Below are 18,616 nucleotides of genomic sequence, written 5' to 3'. Positions count from 1 at the left end.
TTAGCGAGGGCGAAGGTATCTACGTGCTTGTCCTTCTGGTGTTGCTGAAAGAAACTTAGTAGGGTTAAATGTTACTGACCGCTATGGGGAGAGACTCGATTAGCAAACAAAAAAGTTACAAAGACAGTAGTACCACTCTGCCTTCCACTTTCTATGGGTCCGGGCTGACGTTACCTACTTAATCACATTCAATTACAAATAAAATATACATAAAAGTATTACAAAAGAAACCAAATCAGGGAGTCTTAAATCATACCTGGTAACAAAGGCTGCATATGGGGGTCTGGCTACAGACACCCTGTATATAGAAGTTACGTGCACGGTGTGCATGGGAGTCTGATTGCATCCTTTCAGATTACTTGGTTTGGTTTCCTTAAATCCAAAATCAAGCCTTTGATGTTGAGGCAGCGAGATTTGATCGGGGGGGCTGAGAAAATAGACCATTGCACCAGTGGCACTGAAACAATCAGGGGTGCATTTCCCGAAGCCTTCTCAACGCTATGCCGTTGTACCTTAAGCTCTACCTTAACATTTCAGCGTGTTTCCCGAAATGTTCTTAGCTAAGTATACCTTCTTTACATCGTACTTCCGTAAGGTTGGTCTGGACCACTCTTAGCTATACCTCATCGATGTTGTCAGCTCACTCCGCTAGTGGCCACCACTGTTACGACCGCAAGCCTGTGAAATCAACTGTTGCTCTTAGTTACATCTCAATCTGTTAAGCAATATGTACACTAATAATGCTAGAGTTGTGTTGGCTAATAATATTACTAAAATACCACATTAATGGCACTGTTTTCATGCAAATAATAAAATTGTAAATTACGAAGGATTCGTTGCACTTTATTGAACATGTTGCCTAATTGCCTTTTAAATGATATTCATAAACTGACGATTTCCCACTCTCTCTGTGTGCTGGAGCGATGTTTAACCATAGTTCTTTCTCAGCTTTGTTGGACACCGTAGTCCTAAACCTGGAAAATAATGTTTCTTTATTCAGCACCACGTCTAACAATATCTCCATTTTGTTTGCTGTGAAGATGTGGGGCCGCTTATTTTGTTGTTTTTTTCTGCCATATCTTATGTAAAAAAAATATATATATATATTTATATATGTTTTCGTGTTGGTGTGTTTTGCTTGTCGGTGCGCTTTTAGTGAAAACATCAGCTAATCAGAGAAAATAGTGAATTACACCAGTAATGTGATGGTGCCTCTGCCAAATCAACCCTGGCAGAAAAAATGGCCTCATTTAAGGCACTATGACAAAGATTAAAATAATGTAAATAAAACATGACATGCCAAAGAAGGCATATTGCTAGATGCCGTAGCCACAAACCATATTACGCACCATATATAAAATTTACCAGGACCAGGAAGCTAAAAAGATTTGGAAGCAATTTGGAAGTTTAACAGCATTCTGTTGATTTATACAGTATCATAAGTGCTTTGCCGAAGGCTACATTCGCTGTTCCTCAGAGCGGAATAAAACCTGTAGGATTGTGATGAGTCAACCAATTCCCCCCAACGCATATTTCCATTCCTTCATTTAACTCCAGGTTAGCTCCAAGCAATGTTGCACCACAGGCAGAAGATAATTTTTGAAATCTGCATTATCCTGGCACGAACTGATGGATTTATATAATGCAAATTGAGTTTGTAATGAATAAATATTCTAAATTGGTACTGGTAGTAAAATCTCATGTACCACAGATCTGATTTGTGTTAAAGCCACCACAGAACACCCCCCCAACAATGATCTCCGGGCTACTTGCCACAGACACTGCCACAGTGCTCCGAGTGCTATGGGCAATGCCACAGGCCTGGACTTCATCACTAACGGGGGCATTTCTGGGAAATGGCTGGCCTTTCAGGAAGGGTTTTTTTCACCCGAGCTGGCATCGCACCACCTGGCATGGCATACACAAAGCTGAATTACAGTCATGGCAGTCAAAGGCTCTGTTAGCTGGTAAATACAGAACAGTGGTAATTAAGCATTGTGGATTTACTGATTTATGTCATAACTTATGAAATTGTTGAGACCATCCTCTTGGAATGTAGGCCCGATTGTCACAATTAGGAAAATTTGGCCACTCCACAAAGCAAGTCAAGAATTGAGTATAAAGTCCAGACCAATGGATTTATACTGAAATTGAAGTCACTCATTCAACTGAAAGGTCACCCACATTCATGTTTAGGCATCTGGAATGACGCACATCATTAAAACTACTCCCTTTCAGAAATGTCATGTATAGACACAGACAGGGTTACAAATGAAAAACCAATATAGTGTCTAAGGTGTTGGGCCTTATAGTGAAATATTAAAGCTTTACATGCACATATTGGTAACATGTATAAGGTTTTCTCTCAGGTGTTGAGGAAGACATGTCTTTGAGCCTTAATTTATGGACACGCGTGTGGCTCCTCAGGGCAAAACCTGACGCGCATATCCGGCTGCAGGTGATCGATACAGGGACAGATGTGGCTTCATGACGCGATCACGCTGCAAGTTGGCGACAATCATCCTCAGTCAAAAAGAAGTATAAAATGCAATATGGCGGTCATCTGTGATAGCAGCTTGCTAAGTTCTACAACTACAATTCAGAATAAATGTTTGACTAATATGGTTAAATCCAGAAGATGAACAGGTGCATGTTAACCGAGGCCATGCTTAATAACACTTTTTAGCTTGAGTCAGTCATAAGGACAGAATTTCTATTTACAATACCCATTGACTGGGCCTTAATGAAAACAGGTCTGAAAATAATTCCTACGTGACATGCTCAACCACGTACGCACACAAGTATGTAAATAAGTCAGTAAGTAAGTAAATAAATGGGGAAGACATTATTTAAAGGCATTAAAAGCTTGTATGAGTCAGTAATCTGCCATATCATCTGTGGTGTTTAGAGTGGGAGCGATGATTCAGCATTAGGCTGCTGTGAGACAGCAGACAGTCGCTGCTCTGCAGGAGTTGGCCAGTAGAGCTGAAAAGAGCCATTTCCTGTAAACCACATGAGACGGAGAGGAGGTCCTAACACCGTCTCAGAGCACGGAGCAGGGGAAGGAAGAGAGTCTGCCTCACCACACTCAGCAGACAGCTCACAACTCATGTCACGCAGGGATATTATCATGCTTTTATTTTTCACCTGTTTTTCTCAGACTCGGAAATAAAAAACTAAAGAAGAATGATAACAAACCAACTGCTCCAATGCATCTAAAAGTGGACTTTGATCTTCTCTTCCTGCATAGATTAGCCAGATGAACACACACAAACAATCCCACACTTTTTGCAAAGCCAAGGTAGGCATTGTTTTATAGTTTTAAAAAATATATATTGTTTGTTATAAATGAAACCAGTTGGAAATCTCTGATTTTGGATTGATCTTGTTCAATGAAAATCATGCTGTGAATGCATGTGGTTAAGAACAGATTTCAGACTACTTTTTTAATAATCCAGGCAGCAGTTTCATGTGCAAATGTGTGTCCTGGAACAGGTTGTTTGCATAACTGTTAAGTTCATAAGAGGTCTATGCATGCGATAACAATAACTATAAATGAGTTGGAGATATGTTTTCACTTTTCACCAGAACACATTACATTTTAGAAAATGTTACATGGAGCAATATGTGGAAACATACATTTTCACAGAAAACATTATGTATTAAGATTAACTTTAACGTAATACAAAAAAAGTTTTTCATCCCACATCGTGCCCCACATGAGCTTGTAAAAATATGTTATCTGTAGGTCTTTAATTTGGAACATACAAGGAAAATATTTGTTTGGTAGATTGGCTAATAGAAGGTTGAACAGAAGACTATTTCCTATTTCAAGTGCTCTGGTCTTCTGCCCCTTGGAAGAACAGGTTTTGTGGAATTTGCTTTTCAAAATTCTTCAGCCAAATCTATTGCTTTCAACGACCAGTAGTGAATGTTTAAGAATATTATAATATATTTGTGATCTTACAGCTTAGAGGGCTAATTGTGGTTATGATGCGCTTGGTAAGTGGGTGGGCATAGTCTGATCACAGTACACGGGGCACTGGGCATTTCAGTTCTGCTGGGATTGCCCTGGACCCTGCTGCATGAACTCAAATCGGACTCTATTCCAGAGGAGAAAAACGTGCTGAAAGGAAGTCAGACACTAGAGGGAAAGCCCACCGTCTTTGGACCATCCTGTTCTTGGAAAGGCAGAAAACTCCGACTGGCCCATGGGAGAGCTTGTGTCACAGCTTGTAACGATGCCTCGCTGTTCCAAGTTTTCATTGCGCTGCTTTAAATTCACTGCCCCTCAAACTTTTATCAAAACAAAATTTGAATGTAACTTGAGTTACATGAATGGCTTGGCGATGTCTTCATCTGACTCCACACAGCTAATTCCAGACACACACATGCACACACACACACACACTAAAGTTGGGAGGTTGGTTGTTCCAAGCATGTTGGAGAACTTGCCACAGTTCTTCTGCAGACTTTGGTTGGCTCCTTGCTTCTGAGCTCAGACAGCCTTGATCAAGTTTTTATGTAAAAAGTAGTCAATTGCTTACAGTCATATGTTACTTTAAAAAAAATTAAATACAAAAATGTATCTGTAAAATTAAATCTTTTGGAAAATGAATATTTGGAAATCTCACACACAAAAAAATAAACATATATATAATGAAGTCTAGGGTGCCTAAGACTTCTGCACAGTACTGTATCAAATAATGTATCAAAGAACAGATACATTAGACAGGGATAGATTTGCATATTTATGGGATGACGGATGCTAAACTACAGAAAATACTTTAAATTGTGAAACACAATTTCCAAAAACAGATTGGTTCCCATGGCACCTTCTTTGCAGGGAATGTCATGGCAAACAGTGTTGCCAACTGCCTGCGTTTTTTAAATTTTATTATGACTTGCAGACGGAGCATGTATTATATTCAGGTATTTATCGAGTGTTAGGACTGCTTTTCCATGGCAGCTACATACTGTGCAGGTCAGATAAATCTGATGTGGCAGGTTTGATTTGCAAGCTTCCAGGTGATGAACGGTGGAGACAGAATGCTCAACATTTGCCATGCCCGGTGGTGGTGGAAAAGCGAGATATTCCATTATTCACTTTAGCCAGGCAGAGATTTATCTCCTTTATCTCTCAGACTCCAGAGAACGCAGAGTTCAGAAGTATGATTTACTCCCAACGCTCATCTCCCGAGCACAGAGGGAGTTCTTCTGCGGAAGATAAGGGTGTATACACACACCAGTATTTCACAACCAAGTTCTGTACATTTCTTAAAGCACTCTGTCCTGAGAAATCCCCCACTGAACTTGTTTACAGCAACGGAGATGCATCTATGGCCAAGAGACCATGAGATCGTTGATGAGATCAAATACCGCTTTTTCAGACAGAAGAATGATGTTTTTAAATATGCATAACAAATAAATGACTGGGGTTTCCTAGTCACTGCTATTTTGCTGTGCATCATTTTGTTGTAGTTTATTCATTTTTTGCATTGCTTTGCATTGCTTTGCATTGCTTTGCATTGCTTTGCATTGCCTGAGTGACAATACTCATAGTGTAGCGTTGGTCAACAGTTTAAAATGGCAGCTTGGTTAAATGATGATTCAGTTGACCTATGATGTTGATGTCAGCTATGCTGCTATGTGCAGTATGTTCCTACTTTTCTGTCACTGTAGCCCCAAAGTGATTCCATTGCAGCTGTGAAAAAAAAAATGTTATATTATATTACATTATATTACATAGTCATATTATTTTCTGCTGATGCACCAATGTCTTTCCCAGTGAAACAATTCAGATTAATCATTTTTTAGTTCAGGCATGCACACTACATTTCCGAAAGACATATCTCAGCTGCATTTCCCATGGGGCATGTGAATCAATGACCCCCAGCTCCCGTTACGGTTCACTCCCACAAGTCGCACAGAAAATATCAAACAGGGTCCCGCCACGGAAAGCATATGTCTTATTTCTGCCAAATGTGCAATTTAACATTTACACTCAGCCCCAGTGTCACTTCATCAGGAATAAAGTTAAAAAATCACGGCAAGCAAATTACTGGTATGCAGAGGTCAGAGGAGGTGGCTTGTCCGAGTGACCACTGCAGTCATTGTAAATCAAGTGAATAAATAGGCTACTGTGAAGAGTCTTCTTCTTCCCAAAGGAGCTGTAACTTCAGATGGCCCATCTGTATTAGAGATCTGCTCCTTGTGTGTTTTGTCTTAATCATTGGTACCAGGGGAAGACGTTTCCTTCCACTTTTGTTGCCAAACAGACACGGATAATTGGGTGCCATCTTCATGGCCTTCACACCAGGATAGCTGCTGACTGGCTGCTGAAGAGGACACTCCAGCAGGAGGTGCCCCGTGCAGAATGGCAGTTTGGGGAACCTGAAGTGTTGCTACACTTGGGTCTTTTTTGACTCTTCCTTTGTCAATGTCAGAGTGGAACGCCCTGTGGAAATTTCCAGCTAAAGATCAGCTGGTCACACTTTAGAATAAGGTTCATGAATTGGCATTAACTAATGTCGTTTTTAACATGAATTAAGCATGAAATTTGCTTTTCATTAGTCAATGTATAATAACGTATTTGTTACATTATATTTATATGGTAGCAAACCTTAGGCTGAACTTTATTAACTTCAACAAATCCATTAACTTCAATTAATATTTATTTCGGAAATAAGACCTACTGTAGTTCTGACACTCCTGTATCTAGCACACCAGCATAACACATTATAGTATACGCTTAAGTGTTCACATAATCAGACTATTTAAACAACTCTAAATAACTATGTGGTTTATGCCACATTGCAAGTAATGTCACTTGTCTAATAAAAAATCTAATACTTTGAGTGTGAAATGGCCACCCTGGTCGAGCCAGGCTTTCACATTTAGTATCTGTGAGCCAGTATAGGGCACTCAGCAGACCCCTGAATATAGAAGCAGACCAGTCTCATTTGTGGTTACAGCAGCTTATTCCTCGTAAAACAGATCAAAAGCAGTGTCAGATGGGCCATTGCATGGAAGATGAAGCGGAAATATAAATCAGATCAAGTGAATTAACTTAATCAGAGAGAGGGGTTTCCAGGAAATCGCAATAAACAGTCCGCTTTGCCAATGTGATGAATCACTTAGGAGCTCTTTAATTTTTCAGTGCCTTTTCGGATGCCATTGGCTTTGTGCAGAGCACTGCATAGCCCATTGTGGTCAGGCAGGTGTTTTCCTATGTGGTGCCGGCTTAATATATAAGGCAGCTGTGCCGCCATTTTGGTCACGTCAAACTCTTTGGGGGCTTCAAATCCACATTACCTGGCTGGTTTCCTTGAGCCTTTATTGCATCCCATCCCCCTAGCCTCTGATTGCTGGCTGGCTAACATTAAATTGTGGCTATTCGAAGGCTCACCTTTCGGTCAATAAACAAAATATTTATGAAAATCGTGTGTGTGGCAAAACCTATAACCAGTATTGAGTACTAACCGGCTGTTTTTGAGTGCAGTGGTCTGCTGAACTTGTACTGAATTATCGTTCGCGCTGTTGACTGCTGTTTAGCACATTTGCATTTCATTGATCTGTTAGAAGCTTGTGTGGAGCTAAAATGTGCTACATTTCTGCCCAACTTGAACACACTGGACAGAAGCTACACTTCCAGAGAATGCGCTCTGATTTTAGATCATAGTGACAAAAATGTTGGCATCTCTCAATATGACATGGAAGGGGGGTTATAACGCTAGTGCTTTTGTCTGTACTGAAAGGGGAATGTATGCACATTTGGGGCAGTATCCTTTTTTTAAATCACAGGGTTCTGGCATTTCTAAGTCATTCGAATCACATGAAAGCGAGATTGAGATGATGGGATTCATTCAGCCAGATAATAAGTATGTCCAGGCTCTCCTAAGTTCGCACACAGGACACTGCAGATAGAACTGGATAGCATTCATTAAAAGGTGTAAGACTCCCGGCATTGCGAGTTTGAGGCTGGTCCTCAGTGTTAGCGTGCTATAGTAATAGCATTAGGCAGCTGTACATGACTCATGTTCAGTTATACGGCTTCTGTTCAGTGTAACGTTAATTCAATACACCCGCAATTTTCCCTTTAGTTAATGTTACTATAAGTGGGAAGAGGACTGTACCCTTCTCAATTCATGTAGAAAAAAACTGTACTTCAAAAAGTCAGAAGAATGCTAGCACATTATCATAAAAGTTACCCTTCAGGAACTGTGAGTGCTGAAATTATTGCAGCAGAACTGGATATGTACTGCCCCACGCCAGGTTAATGAATGAATAATGGCCCATTTTATGATTTTCATTTAGCATATTTCATAGTATAGCATGATTCTACTGCAGTTTTTCGAGATGGAGATGGAGTAAATATAATTCTCCCAGAGCAGAGGAACTGGATACAGGGTGGGGCTGGACTCAAAAGAAAATCACATTTCTTTCGATGAGTAAATCCTGAAAGAATCACCGACTCAGATTTCTCCCCATCCCTCTTTCTTTATCTTTCTTTCTCTGGATGTCCTTTTGGACCATGTTATGGTTATAGCTGTGTATTTATTGAGTACTACAAGGCTTCTGTTCCTACATTGTGATCGTGTGTTTTGTATTTCTGAGTGCATTCATGTTCACCACTTCTGTATTTGGAGTATCAGCACAGTGGTTCTCAAAACAGGGGGTGTGGGGAAGCTTGAGTGTGTGTGTGTGCGCGTGCGCATTTGTGTGTGTGTGCGCGCCTGTGCACATGTGTGAGATTGTGGAGGATGGGGTCAATATCACCTGACCGAAAAGGTTTGGAGAAGCACTGTGCATGTAAGTAACGTGAGTGTAATGTAATGATGTAATGTAATGCAAAGCCATATGTAATGCGATGTGATGTTGGTCCACAGGCCTGGCGTCAGTGCTTTAGCCTCATGATGTGCTTTCATGTGGTCCTGGGGGACGTTCCCGGCCCGTGCAAGCACTCCGTGACGAAGGAGCATCTCCAGAACATTCAAGGGCTGGTACGTCACCATATGAGTCACAGGTGGCTTTTACCACACCACATCACCCGGAGACGATTGTGTTTAATTGTTGTGTATTTTTTACTCATTATCCATGTATGCAGTTAGCCATGCATTAGGACATTTCCCTGACAGTCAAAGTGAAGGAATGTGAACGTAGGACTTTTGTTCTTCAGGGCATGCATAACTATTTCTGAAACATTGAATGAATTAAGGGCAAATAATTGCTCTAAAAGACAAGTGAACAGCTTGTCATACAATTCTGGAATTGAAATTGTGGTTGTAACAAAAGGAAAAACCAGCATACACAGTGTTCAGAGTTTGAGAGGCACTGTTTCAGAAGTACTGCCAAATGCTCTGCTCTCATTTGACTGGATGCTGTCATTTTGACAACAAACTCACAGGCAAAACAGGCAAAACTTGAAATCAGCTTGTCAAACAACACTGTTGCTGCTGTTGTAAGTGGCTAAAGAACATTTTCACCACATTTTGTGCATTTCATATCTACCATAGGTTTACATTTTTAAATTTACAATCAGTCTGTTGCCAGGTGTAATACTGTAGTGTAATACTGTAGATAACACAAGTCTATGCATGTTTTACCAATCAATACGGGTGCCTATCAACTTGATCAGATGTCCCAGTTAATGACATGTTTTTTTTTGTTTTGTTTTTTTGTTTTTGCAGATTGACAACCAGTTGCAAAATGACTGTTCAATAGCCTACACATTCATGGAGAGACAAAGTTTGGTATGCATGTTTTATTTTATCATTCTTATTTTCTTTTTAAATTCACAATTTCAAGCAGACAAAATGGCAGTTGTATCACTGTCAATGGATTTCTTATTTTAAATAATTATGAGCCATCACAATGTGAACAGGAGGTGTGAAAGTCAAATGAATGGCATGTGTTAAAAACAGAGAACACAGCAATAACACTATTATTGATATTATCGTTTTATTTTACAGAGTAAAGTCTGTTATGTTAAAGCAGCCTTCCCTCAAATCCTGGAACTTCTGAAAGCTCATTTTCAGTATTCCCCGAGCTCTGACAACTACCGATACGTTTCTACACTGAAGATGCTGGTGTTGAACATTTATTCTCACAAATGCATTCCAGAGATCAATGAGGAAATCGAGGTGAGTGTGATCGCTACAGCCGTTCTTACTCCCATTAGAGAGGAACAAGGTTAGTTTTTATCATAGCAGCAAGTTTGGCATAAAATAGGACTAAACATAAACTTATTTTAATAGCAGTAGAGAAGCATCAACTGTACAGTGCTTTGGATAAAGGCGCAATATAAATGCAGACATTTATTTAGCAGTGAGATATGTAGATTGCTCTGCTTTCTGGATGTGCAGGGAGCATCAGTATAGAGCATCTACAAAGGGAGATTTACATACTACACACTTAAATGCAGTTATGTATTGGGACAGTAACACCATTTATGTTGTTTTGGCTCTGTACTCCAGCAAACTGGATGAGAATTAAAACAATGAACATGAAGTCAAAGTGCTAACTGGCAGCTTTCATTTGATTTGAGGGTATTTGCTTCAATATCCATTGTGTTGTTGCACACCTTCCTTGCACAAAATATGTAATGTGTCTGAGGCATCAATAAAGCACCATTAGGGGAGAAACAACATGGCTGCCTATCGCATTGTGCAGGTGGCCATGACAGATAGAAGTGAAAGGTACCCATCACAGACAGGTGGCCACCATGCATTGTGGGTTTCACTGTTATTACAAACACAGTTATTCTGTGAATTCCCTACATGATGTGATCTCATTTCTATAAACACATATCACACAGATGTCATGAAACAAAGTCTGAACTAATCATCACTTCACAAATCAAAATCATCTCCGAATGTCGGTTGCAGATGTACAAGATTAGTTTTCTTGAGATTTATGTGCTCGAATGGACATGCTGATTGCAAGGCTGTCTTTCTGAGACTAAAAAGAGAACCATGTGCCTAAAAGCTGAGACTGTTTGTACTAACTTTTAAGAATAATTTGACTTTCTTATGGGCCACCCCAAGGTACACACTAGAAGACTGAAACTGAAACAGGGAACATAAAAATAAACCAAATTCAAATTAGATTAGCTTTTTATTTCAGCGATGAGAGCCAGAGTGACATGCTGTATAGTGCACCATTGTCATTTGGTTTCTAATGTGATTAGTTTGCTTATCTAAAGATTGACCATGTCTTCTTTAAGAACAATTATCTCTTAGAATATATCTCTTCAAATCTGATTATAATGACTCCTTCCTAACTTAAATGTTGTAGGATCCTTGTTACAGTCAAGACACAATTTTGAAATGGTAGCCATAAGCATTAGCTTTAAGTGAATTGTCCAGCGAATTGAGGCATGTCCAACAAAATGTCATGAAAAATATCTGTGGAGTAGATATAACACAGGTGTAAAGGATAATGGTTAAGAAGAATAAATTACCTGTGGGCGTAGAGGTTAGAGTTAGAGGTTAGAGCCAATCAGGTCATCCGCTCTCTTTTATAAAACACCATTGCATCAAGGCCGTAAGTGAAGAGGCAGTTTTGTCTGATATACTCATCAGACTATGAACATACTAAACAAAGGGTGGTGTGAAAATTATTCCCTTCTTGCAGTACAACATTAAAGCTACAGCACAGACAAAATACAGCTCCAAATGTTCCCTGCAATGTTGTTACATGATCCATTCTACCCGTTAGTATCATAATAGGTCAATCCGGCCCTTAAACTGATGGTTCTCTTTATAGATATTTTCAATTGGCCAAAACAGTTTTGTGTGTGTGTGTGGTAAAGGATATTAGATTTTTAGATACTTAAAACTTTATGGTGACCTGCAGACTTTCCAGGTATGTATGTGTCATTTTGGCGTTTTTAAAAGCAAAGGAAAGAGTTCTAGAACCCCAACGTCAAATGTTTTAAAATATTCTTCCAATGGTTAAAACTTATGCTTATAAAACTGTTTATAATTATGAATAAACATTATAAAATCTGTTCTTATGTAGGTCCTCATAACATCACTGTATGAGTGGTTCATGGGAACACTGGAACAAAGAAACTTTAAAGGAAACCCAGGCCTGGTTTTTTGTTTAAGTGCTTTACAAACAACTTTAAACATGCTGCAAATTTCATTACAAGTGATCCAAAGAATGTTTACACATATTTGCAGGATGAATGTTGATTTCCCTATTAATAAAACCAGTTGTTACATTTTTTAAATAATGCTTTTTTAAAGATAATTTGTTTCAATAGAAAATGGGAAGATTTCATAATCAACACATGTATTTGCTTGAATGTATTTGTAGTGTAGTGGAGAAAGATGCTAAGTATGACACTCTTTGATGGATGTAAAGCATAAGTCAATATGCCATCACGCTTAATAAAGTAACATTTCAAATCATATTATTTTGAAAATAATGCATGCTCACTGAATGTCTGGTTGCTTTTTTTATTAGGATGATCCTGTGAGATTTGCAAAAGAGTACAGCAGTTCTCGAAGAGAAGCTGTGGGAAAAATAAAGAAAGTCTTACAGCTCTATATGGAGTTGATGACTGAGAACAACAAACCAGTGGACTGGAACTGCGAAGAGGAGTACGCTGAGGATTACCCAGAACTCACCACAGCACTCGCCAAATCCACAGGTAGGAAGAACACAAACATTGCTTAAAGGAGCGATCTCATCATAATAATGTGGGAACATTAAGAAAGGCACTAGAAACTAGAAACCCAGGAAAATAATTTCTAGTTTGTAGTTGTGGCACAATGTGTCTCATTGGTCTACCCGCATGCTATAATCTTTTGCTTATTCTGAAATTCCTTTTCAAAAGCATCCAGTCGTTCACATTAGCACCTCATAGGCGTTTGCCTTTTCTCCCTCTGGTTCTCTGTAGGTGCGCCCGATTGTCATTGTTCTTGTCCAACTCTTGGTTATGGAGATTCTGAACAGGTCTCTTTGCCGGACACCAGCCAATGGGATGATCTGCGGCAGCCATCTTACTTACAATCATATTCTGCCCCACCAGATGAGCTGACCCGACCACCCTCAGGCATTATAAACCCCTGGGCCTATGTCCCTGTAAACCCTGTCTATGATAGGCACCATAGACAGGAGGAAGCCGATTCCTACACCTCATCAGTTAGAAAGGAAGAGAAAGAGGTGGTCAACAGAGACATCTCCTCTTCCCAATTTCCTACATTCCCTGGAGCCACACCTGGATCTACTGCATCTTTGGATGAAAAGGACAGTGGTCCAAAAGAACCAAGCACTTCTGAACACAGGGTTAATTTGGACTCTGTTCTAGGAGCGCCTGGCACTTCAGAGCCCTGGGATGCATCTCAGCAGTCTACCCCATCAGTAGAAAGCACGCAAGGGACGGGCGCCTTTGTGAGTCGCATTGTTTCAAGGAGTGACACAATGGATGCCCCAGCTTTCATACAGAGCCAGACTCAGAGCACCATATCTGCCTTGCCCAAAGGTCAGTCGTCACAGCTTGATTCGATTCATGTGATTGTCTCTTTGCCGAGGGAAAGTGCCCGCAGCCCTACAACACCCGCCATGGCCAGGGAGGTTCCAGTTAGAAGCACTCCTACAAAGCCAGAAGAAACCACAGCTGTCCTTTTAGCGAAGAGATCTCTAGGACCCAGCATGGAAGGGCCACAATCAAGTTTGGGAACAGAGAATCAACCAATTCAGAACTGGATTCTCAGCCTGGAAAATTCTCCAAGTGCTTCAGAAATTTCACAAGGTCGCCAAAAAACAAGCGGCACAATCGGCACGGCCCTTCTGCCAACAGCTGAAGACGCCTCAAGAGCAGTCTCTGGGCTTTCCGTGAGAGAGTTTGATCCTCTCGTACCAACACCTGCACAAAAGCCTGAATGGACACCCATCAGGACCACTGATGAGAAGGTTGAAAGCACAGGTAACACATCCATCCATGATTACAAACCTCTCTCATGCATGGAGATTCAAACCTCGTGCCTTGGCTTCTTGTGCCTGCTGCCCAAAGAATACCAGCTGGAGACAGGGAATTGCCTGGAGAAGAAATTAACAACTGCTCCACTAAATGAACGCATCCAGTTCTGATGACTTTCATGATGATTTTTCTCATTAACTTACTGACTTGCAGCCACCTATTACTAAATCCTTTCATCCTATAATACCCAATCTGCCCTCTTTTACTAACTAAACTCATGTCATTCAAGGGTTCTTGGTCTTGTGATCTCTCTCTCTCTCTCTCTCTCTCTCTCTCTCTCTCTCTCTCTCTCTCTCTCTCTCTCTCTCTCTCTCTCTCTCTCTCTCTCTCTCTCAATCTCATAGTACAGGACCTTATGGTCTTATCCAGAATTTTTTTAAACAATCTATATATACATGTAAATATTTTATTGAAGTAGTTCAACTTAAGTACCTTACTCAATGGTACAAACCTCAACTCCCATAGAACTAAATCAAACCAAACCAACATCGTTTGAGTCACAAGCCCAGTGTCCATTATATTGAACTGCCACCAGAAACTCACAAAGCTTTGTCTCTGTGAAGGTCCTACGTCAGGGATCACAGCAGATCTCCTGGACTCTGACTCAGACAGAGACTCGGGGAAAGCCTTCCGGAATGGGACCCGGGGTGGGTCACACATATCTTACAAGATCGCATTCATCACGGCATCGGTGTGTGGGGGACTACTGCTTCTCATTACTCTCTACTGTTTCAGAAAACAAAAGGTAAGACCAAAGCTGGCTGCTTTCCCTGCAGTCTTCCAGAGCCAAAACCATCCCTGGGACATGATTCAAGTGATTTAGCGATTTATGTTTGAGCACTTCAGAGCCACAACAACAGTTTAAGGTCAACAAAACCCGACTGTCAGTTCAGGGTAGTAACCCAGTGTAACACTACATATACAGTGGATTCTGTTTTAATACTTAGCATGCATTTATATTATGAATTGATTATAAAAATAGAATAACAAAAATGTGTTGTTTACTAGTACTTGAAGCTGCTATTCTCCCAATGGTCCACATATCAATGAGTTTTGATTTTATGTTTCACAGAAACTTAAAGCACTCCTTCATAGCTCCAAAGTCAAAGAGAATCAGAGGTAAATGCTTTCGGTTATATTCTGTACAACATTCAATAGAAACAGGAAATAAGGCACAAGGGGATGGCAACATTACAGAAGAACCAATATACTATTTCAAATAACAAATAATAATTCCAAAATCAATCATTGTTGCATTATATTTATGACTAGGACTCAAATGAGTCTAATCTTATCATAAGGACAGACTGTAGTTATGTTTGCAAAGATACGAATGTCATGTTTCAAATATCTGTAAGAAATTAAGCTTGGAAGCTAATGTAAACTTCGCCATTTTTCCAGATTGACTTCAGACAGCAAAGACATTGAGATGCAAGATTATGAAATAACAGAGCAATCATGTAAGCATCTAATTTCTATTTCTGTGAAAATAGAGTACTGACTGTTTCAGGTTTCCTTCCTCCGATACAATTTCTGGTTCACTGGTGATTCTGTAGGCTCTTCATCTCTTTGTCTGATACTTCTGTATCCGTTTCAGTTTCAGTTTTAAAAAATTGGTAATTGTAGCTTCAATTTTGCCTATGATTTGCCTGTGATATGATTTAAATTATACCTTCATTTCCCAAAGCACATTTTAATGGAGGGTTTTATGCAACCACACTAAGTGGGAAAAATATACTAAATCCAAATACAAACCTCCGAAAAAACATACCTCACTCCGTCTCAAGTGAAATTGTGGGTTGCTTTGAAAGTAGATTTTCACAGTATGCCATATTGGCTTGAAGACAAAAAGTTCTTCTTTTTTTCCAAACTGAAGAATAGCACTTTATTTTCCTTTAGAAATCATAAAGGCTTCATAAATTATACACATGCATATAACCACCCTCTTTTTACTGTAGGTCTGGATTCCACATGAAGTTGAACATTGGAGCAGCAAACAACTAACCAGAAAAACAAAACTGAAATGCCAAAATATATAATAACGATATTAGAAAAGTTTCAATTTCAACCCCAACATTCATGTATATAAAATTTCAGAAATATTTAAAAGGCTATATTTTTTATACAAGATGTACAAATATATTAATGCTTTACACTGAAATGTTTTTAGTCTTCGAAGATGGCTGGATTTAAAGGTCATATAAAGGATCTTCTGACAGGACTGGTGAATAATAAATTATGACGTACCAGGATGAACGATAGAGAAGACCAGTAACAGTTGCTGTGAAGCTGCGGTCCTCAAAATGCATGATTCCCTCTGCTTGTTTGTAAAGTACTTTAAATGGACTGGATTGGGGTGATTTGCCACAACCAGAGGCCTGTTCCATAAATCAGGATTACAGAGTTAGCCAGATAACTGCACTGAACAAAACCCAGACCCTGCCCAAATCTGGAACATGGATGGAAGTGAAACTACTTTGTGCAGTTATTGGTGTAAGTGAGTTATCCTGCTTTTTGGAACAGGCCCCAGGACCGTGTGGCTGACTGTTTTGCTCCTGTAATTGCTCCTGAACTCTGCTACAGAGATGGAGCATGATCATCATGGCATCTTTTGATATTTTGATAAGAAAATGCACATCTGTTTCAGGCAGAGGGGGGTCCTGATCTTCCTATATTACATAATTGTAAATTGAACAGTTGTAATGAAGGACATTTATTCTATTTTTTGCATGCCTGTAATAAGGCATGGTCAGCCTATGGAATTGTTTTTCTTTGTGTCCTGTTGCACAAAGCAGGATTACTGAGTTAGCTGGATAACTGTAAAACCCGGATCTCATTGTAGGCTATGAGCAGAGAGTAAGCAAAGTGTTGAGACTCATTAAAAACATGCAATGCCCACCAAAAGCAGCCTGTTTGTGAAAATGTATTGCAATATTTTTTCTTTTAAAAACTTAACGTTTGATAGACTGTGTTGAATGATATTCACCACCATATACAGTATAATATATAAACAGTATTATACAGTGTATATATGTATATATATATATATATATATATATATATATATATATATATATATATATATATATATATATATATATATATACATATACATACACACACAGTATTATACTTCCTGGAATATTTAGTGATGGTTTGCTCTCATAAGTGGTCCAAGGGAGAGCTGAGTTGATTTGTTTTCTGTGAACCATCTCCAAATTGAGATACAATTTCAATGTAAAATTGTGTGGACATACATGTATGTATACTATGTATATCATGATACCTTTGCATTTAATGCAGCCAGATACAACTGCCATATGCAATCAAGCATTTCAAAATGTGTTTTTGTTGCATTAATATTTCAAAAGTGCTTGTGAAGCACTAACCATTTTCAAAAGCAGGCTTCTCAAAACTGCATTAGAGGCCTGCTCATCAAACGTTGCTCAAACCTCCACAATTTAATGCAAAACAAATGTATATACAAAATAAAAAAATTGGAAATGGGAGGTTATAGGAATCATTGCTATTGTCTATCAGTAACAGAAAACCAGAGCCAGTTGTGTTTCAATCAGTGAGAGAGTTTAGCATTTTCCACAGACTTTTGTTATGACTTCAGCGACGTATGCATTTTCAATAAATATGTTTGATATAATTGTGATGTGGCTTTAAAATTATTTTCTCTTTTCTTCCTGCTGAATGTACGGTTCATTAAATGTGTTGTTATGAAATATGTATTGCAGCCCGTAATGTAAATAAGTCTGGAATGTGACAAAACCTTGATAGAACTCGTTTTGGAATACAGTTTAGTCTCTTTGAGGAGCGCATGGAAACTACATGAGTTTTCATTTTTAGGTAACTTGAAGTGGAGTCTTTCATAATGAAAACATATAAATAACAGAAACTTTAAGAAATCATTTCATCTCATGCCTGGAAAATATATAATATAATTTTAGACTTAAGTACACAGTAGAAGATGGCTGAGAGCCAGTCAGAAGTGGCTTCCATGAATCTCCCCAAATTGAAAATTGTTTGAAACATATTTTAAAACAATGGTTTCATTACATTGCATTACATTATTGGCATTTGGCAGACGCTCTTATCCAGAGCGACATACAACAAAGTGCATACCCATAACCAGGGATAAGTTCGCTGAAAGACCCTAGAGGGAAGTACAATTTCAACTGCTACCTGTACAACAAAGAAAAGGACGAGGGCCAATTTTTTTGAACAAAGAAACAAACAACAGAGCGAAAGTGACCAAAGTTAACCATCCAAACACTGCTTACCTAGCCAACTAAAAATACCGATACACAAAGCAAGTCACAGAGACAACAATTAAGGTTCACAGGGAGGTAGGGAGGGATGGGGAGAGGTGCTGCTTGAAGAGGTCTGTCTTCAGCTTGCGCTTGAAGGTGGAGAGAGATTCTACAGTTCTGACCTCAACGGGGAGTTCGTTCCACTACCGTGGAGCCAGAACAGACAGTAGTCGTGAGCATGAGGTGGAGGTTCGGAGAGGGGGAGGTGCCAAGCGGCCTGTGGAGGCTGAACGAAGAGGTCTGGCAGGGGTGTAGGGTCTGATGATTTTTTGTAGATAAGCTGGGGAAGACCCCTTAACTGCTTGGA

At 39.4% G+C, this 18,616-nt stretch overlaps 1 protein-coding gene across 2 annotated transcripts; it reads left to right on the top strand.

Annotated features, from left to right (window-relative positions):
- Positions 1-3,026: 3,026 nt before the first annotated feature.
- csf1a (colony stimulating factor 1a (macrophage)) lies at positions 3,027-17,645 on the top strand. 2 transcript variants are annotated; one of them, XM_061219839.1, is made up of 10 exons: positions 3,027-3,301; positions 8,889-9,002; positions 9,690-9,752; positions 9,972-10,142; positions 12,472-12,658; positions 12,908-13,936; positions 14,554-14,735; positions 15,063-15,109; positions 15,392-15,450; positions 15,949-17,645. In XM_061219839.1, the coding sequence occupies exons 1-10, from the start codon at positions 3,260-3,262 to the stop codon at positions 15,963-15,965; spliced, it is 1,911 nt and encodes a 636-aa protein (XP_061075823.1). In that variant the 5' UTR covers positions 3,027-3,259; the 3' UTR covers positions 15,966-17,645. The 2 variants fall into 2 exon arrangements, with proteins under 2 accessions (XP_061075823.1, XP_061075824.1); XM_061219840.1 differs by lacking the exon at positions 12,908-13,936.
- Positions 17,646-18,616: the final 971 nt, after the last annotated feature.

The sequence above is a fragment of the Conger conger genome, chromosome 14 (genome assembly GCF_963514075.1).
Source record: "Conger conger chromosome 14, fConCon1.1, whole genome shotgun sequence".
In the NCBI taxonomy this organism is placed as follows: domain Eukaryota; kingdom Metazoa; phylum Chordata; class Actinopteri; order Anguilliformes; family Congridae; genus Conger; species Conger conger.
The sequence above is the reverse complement of the archived record's forward strand: the minus strand, read 5'-3'. Positions and strand labels throughout refer to the sequence as shown.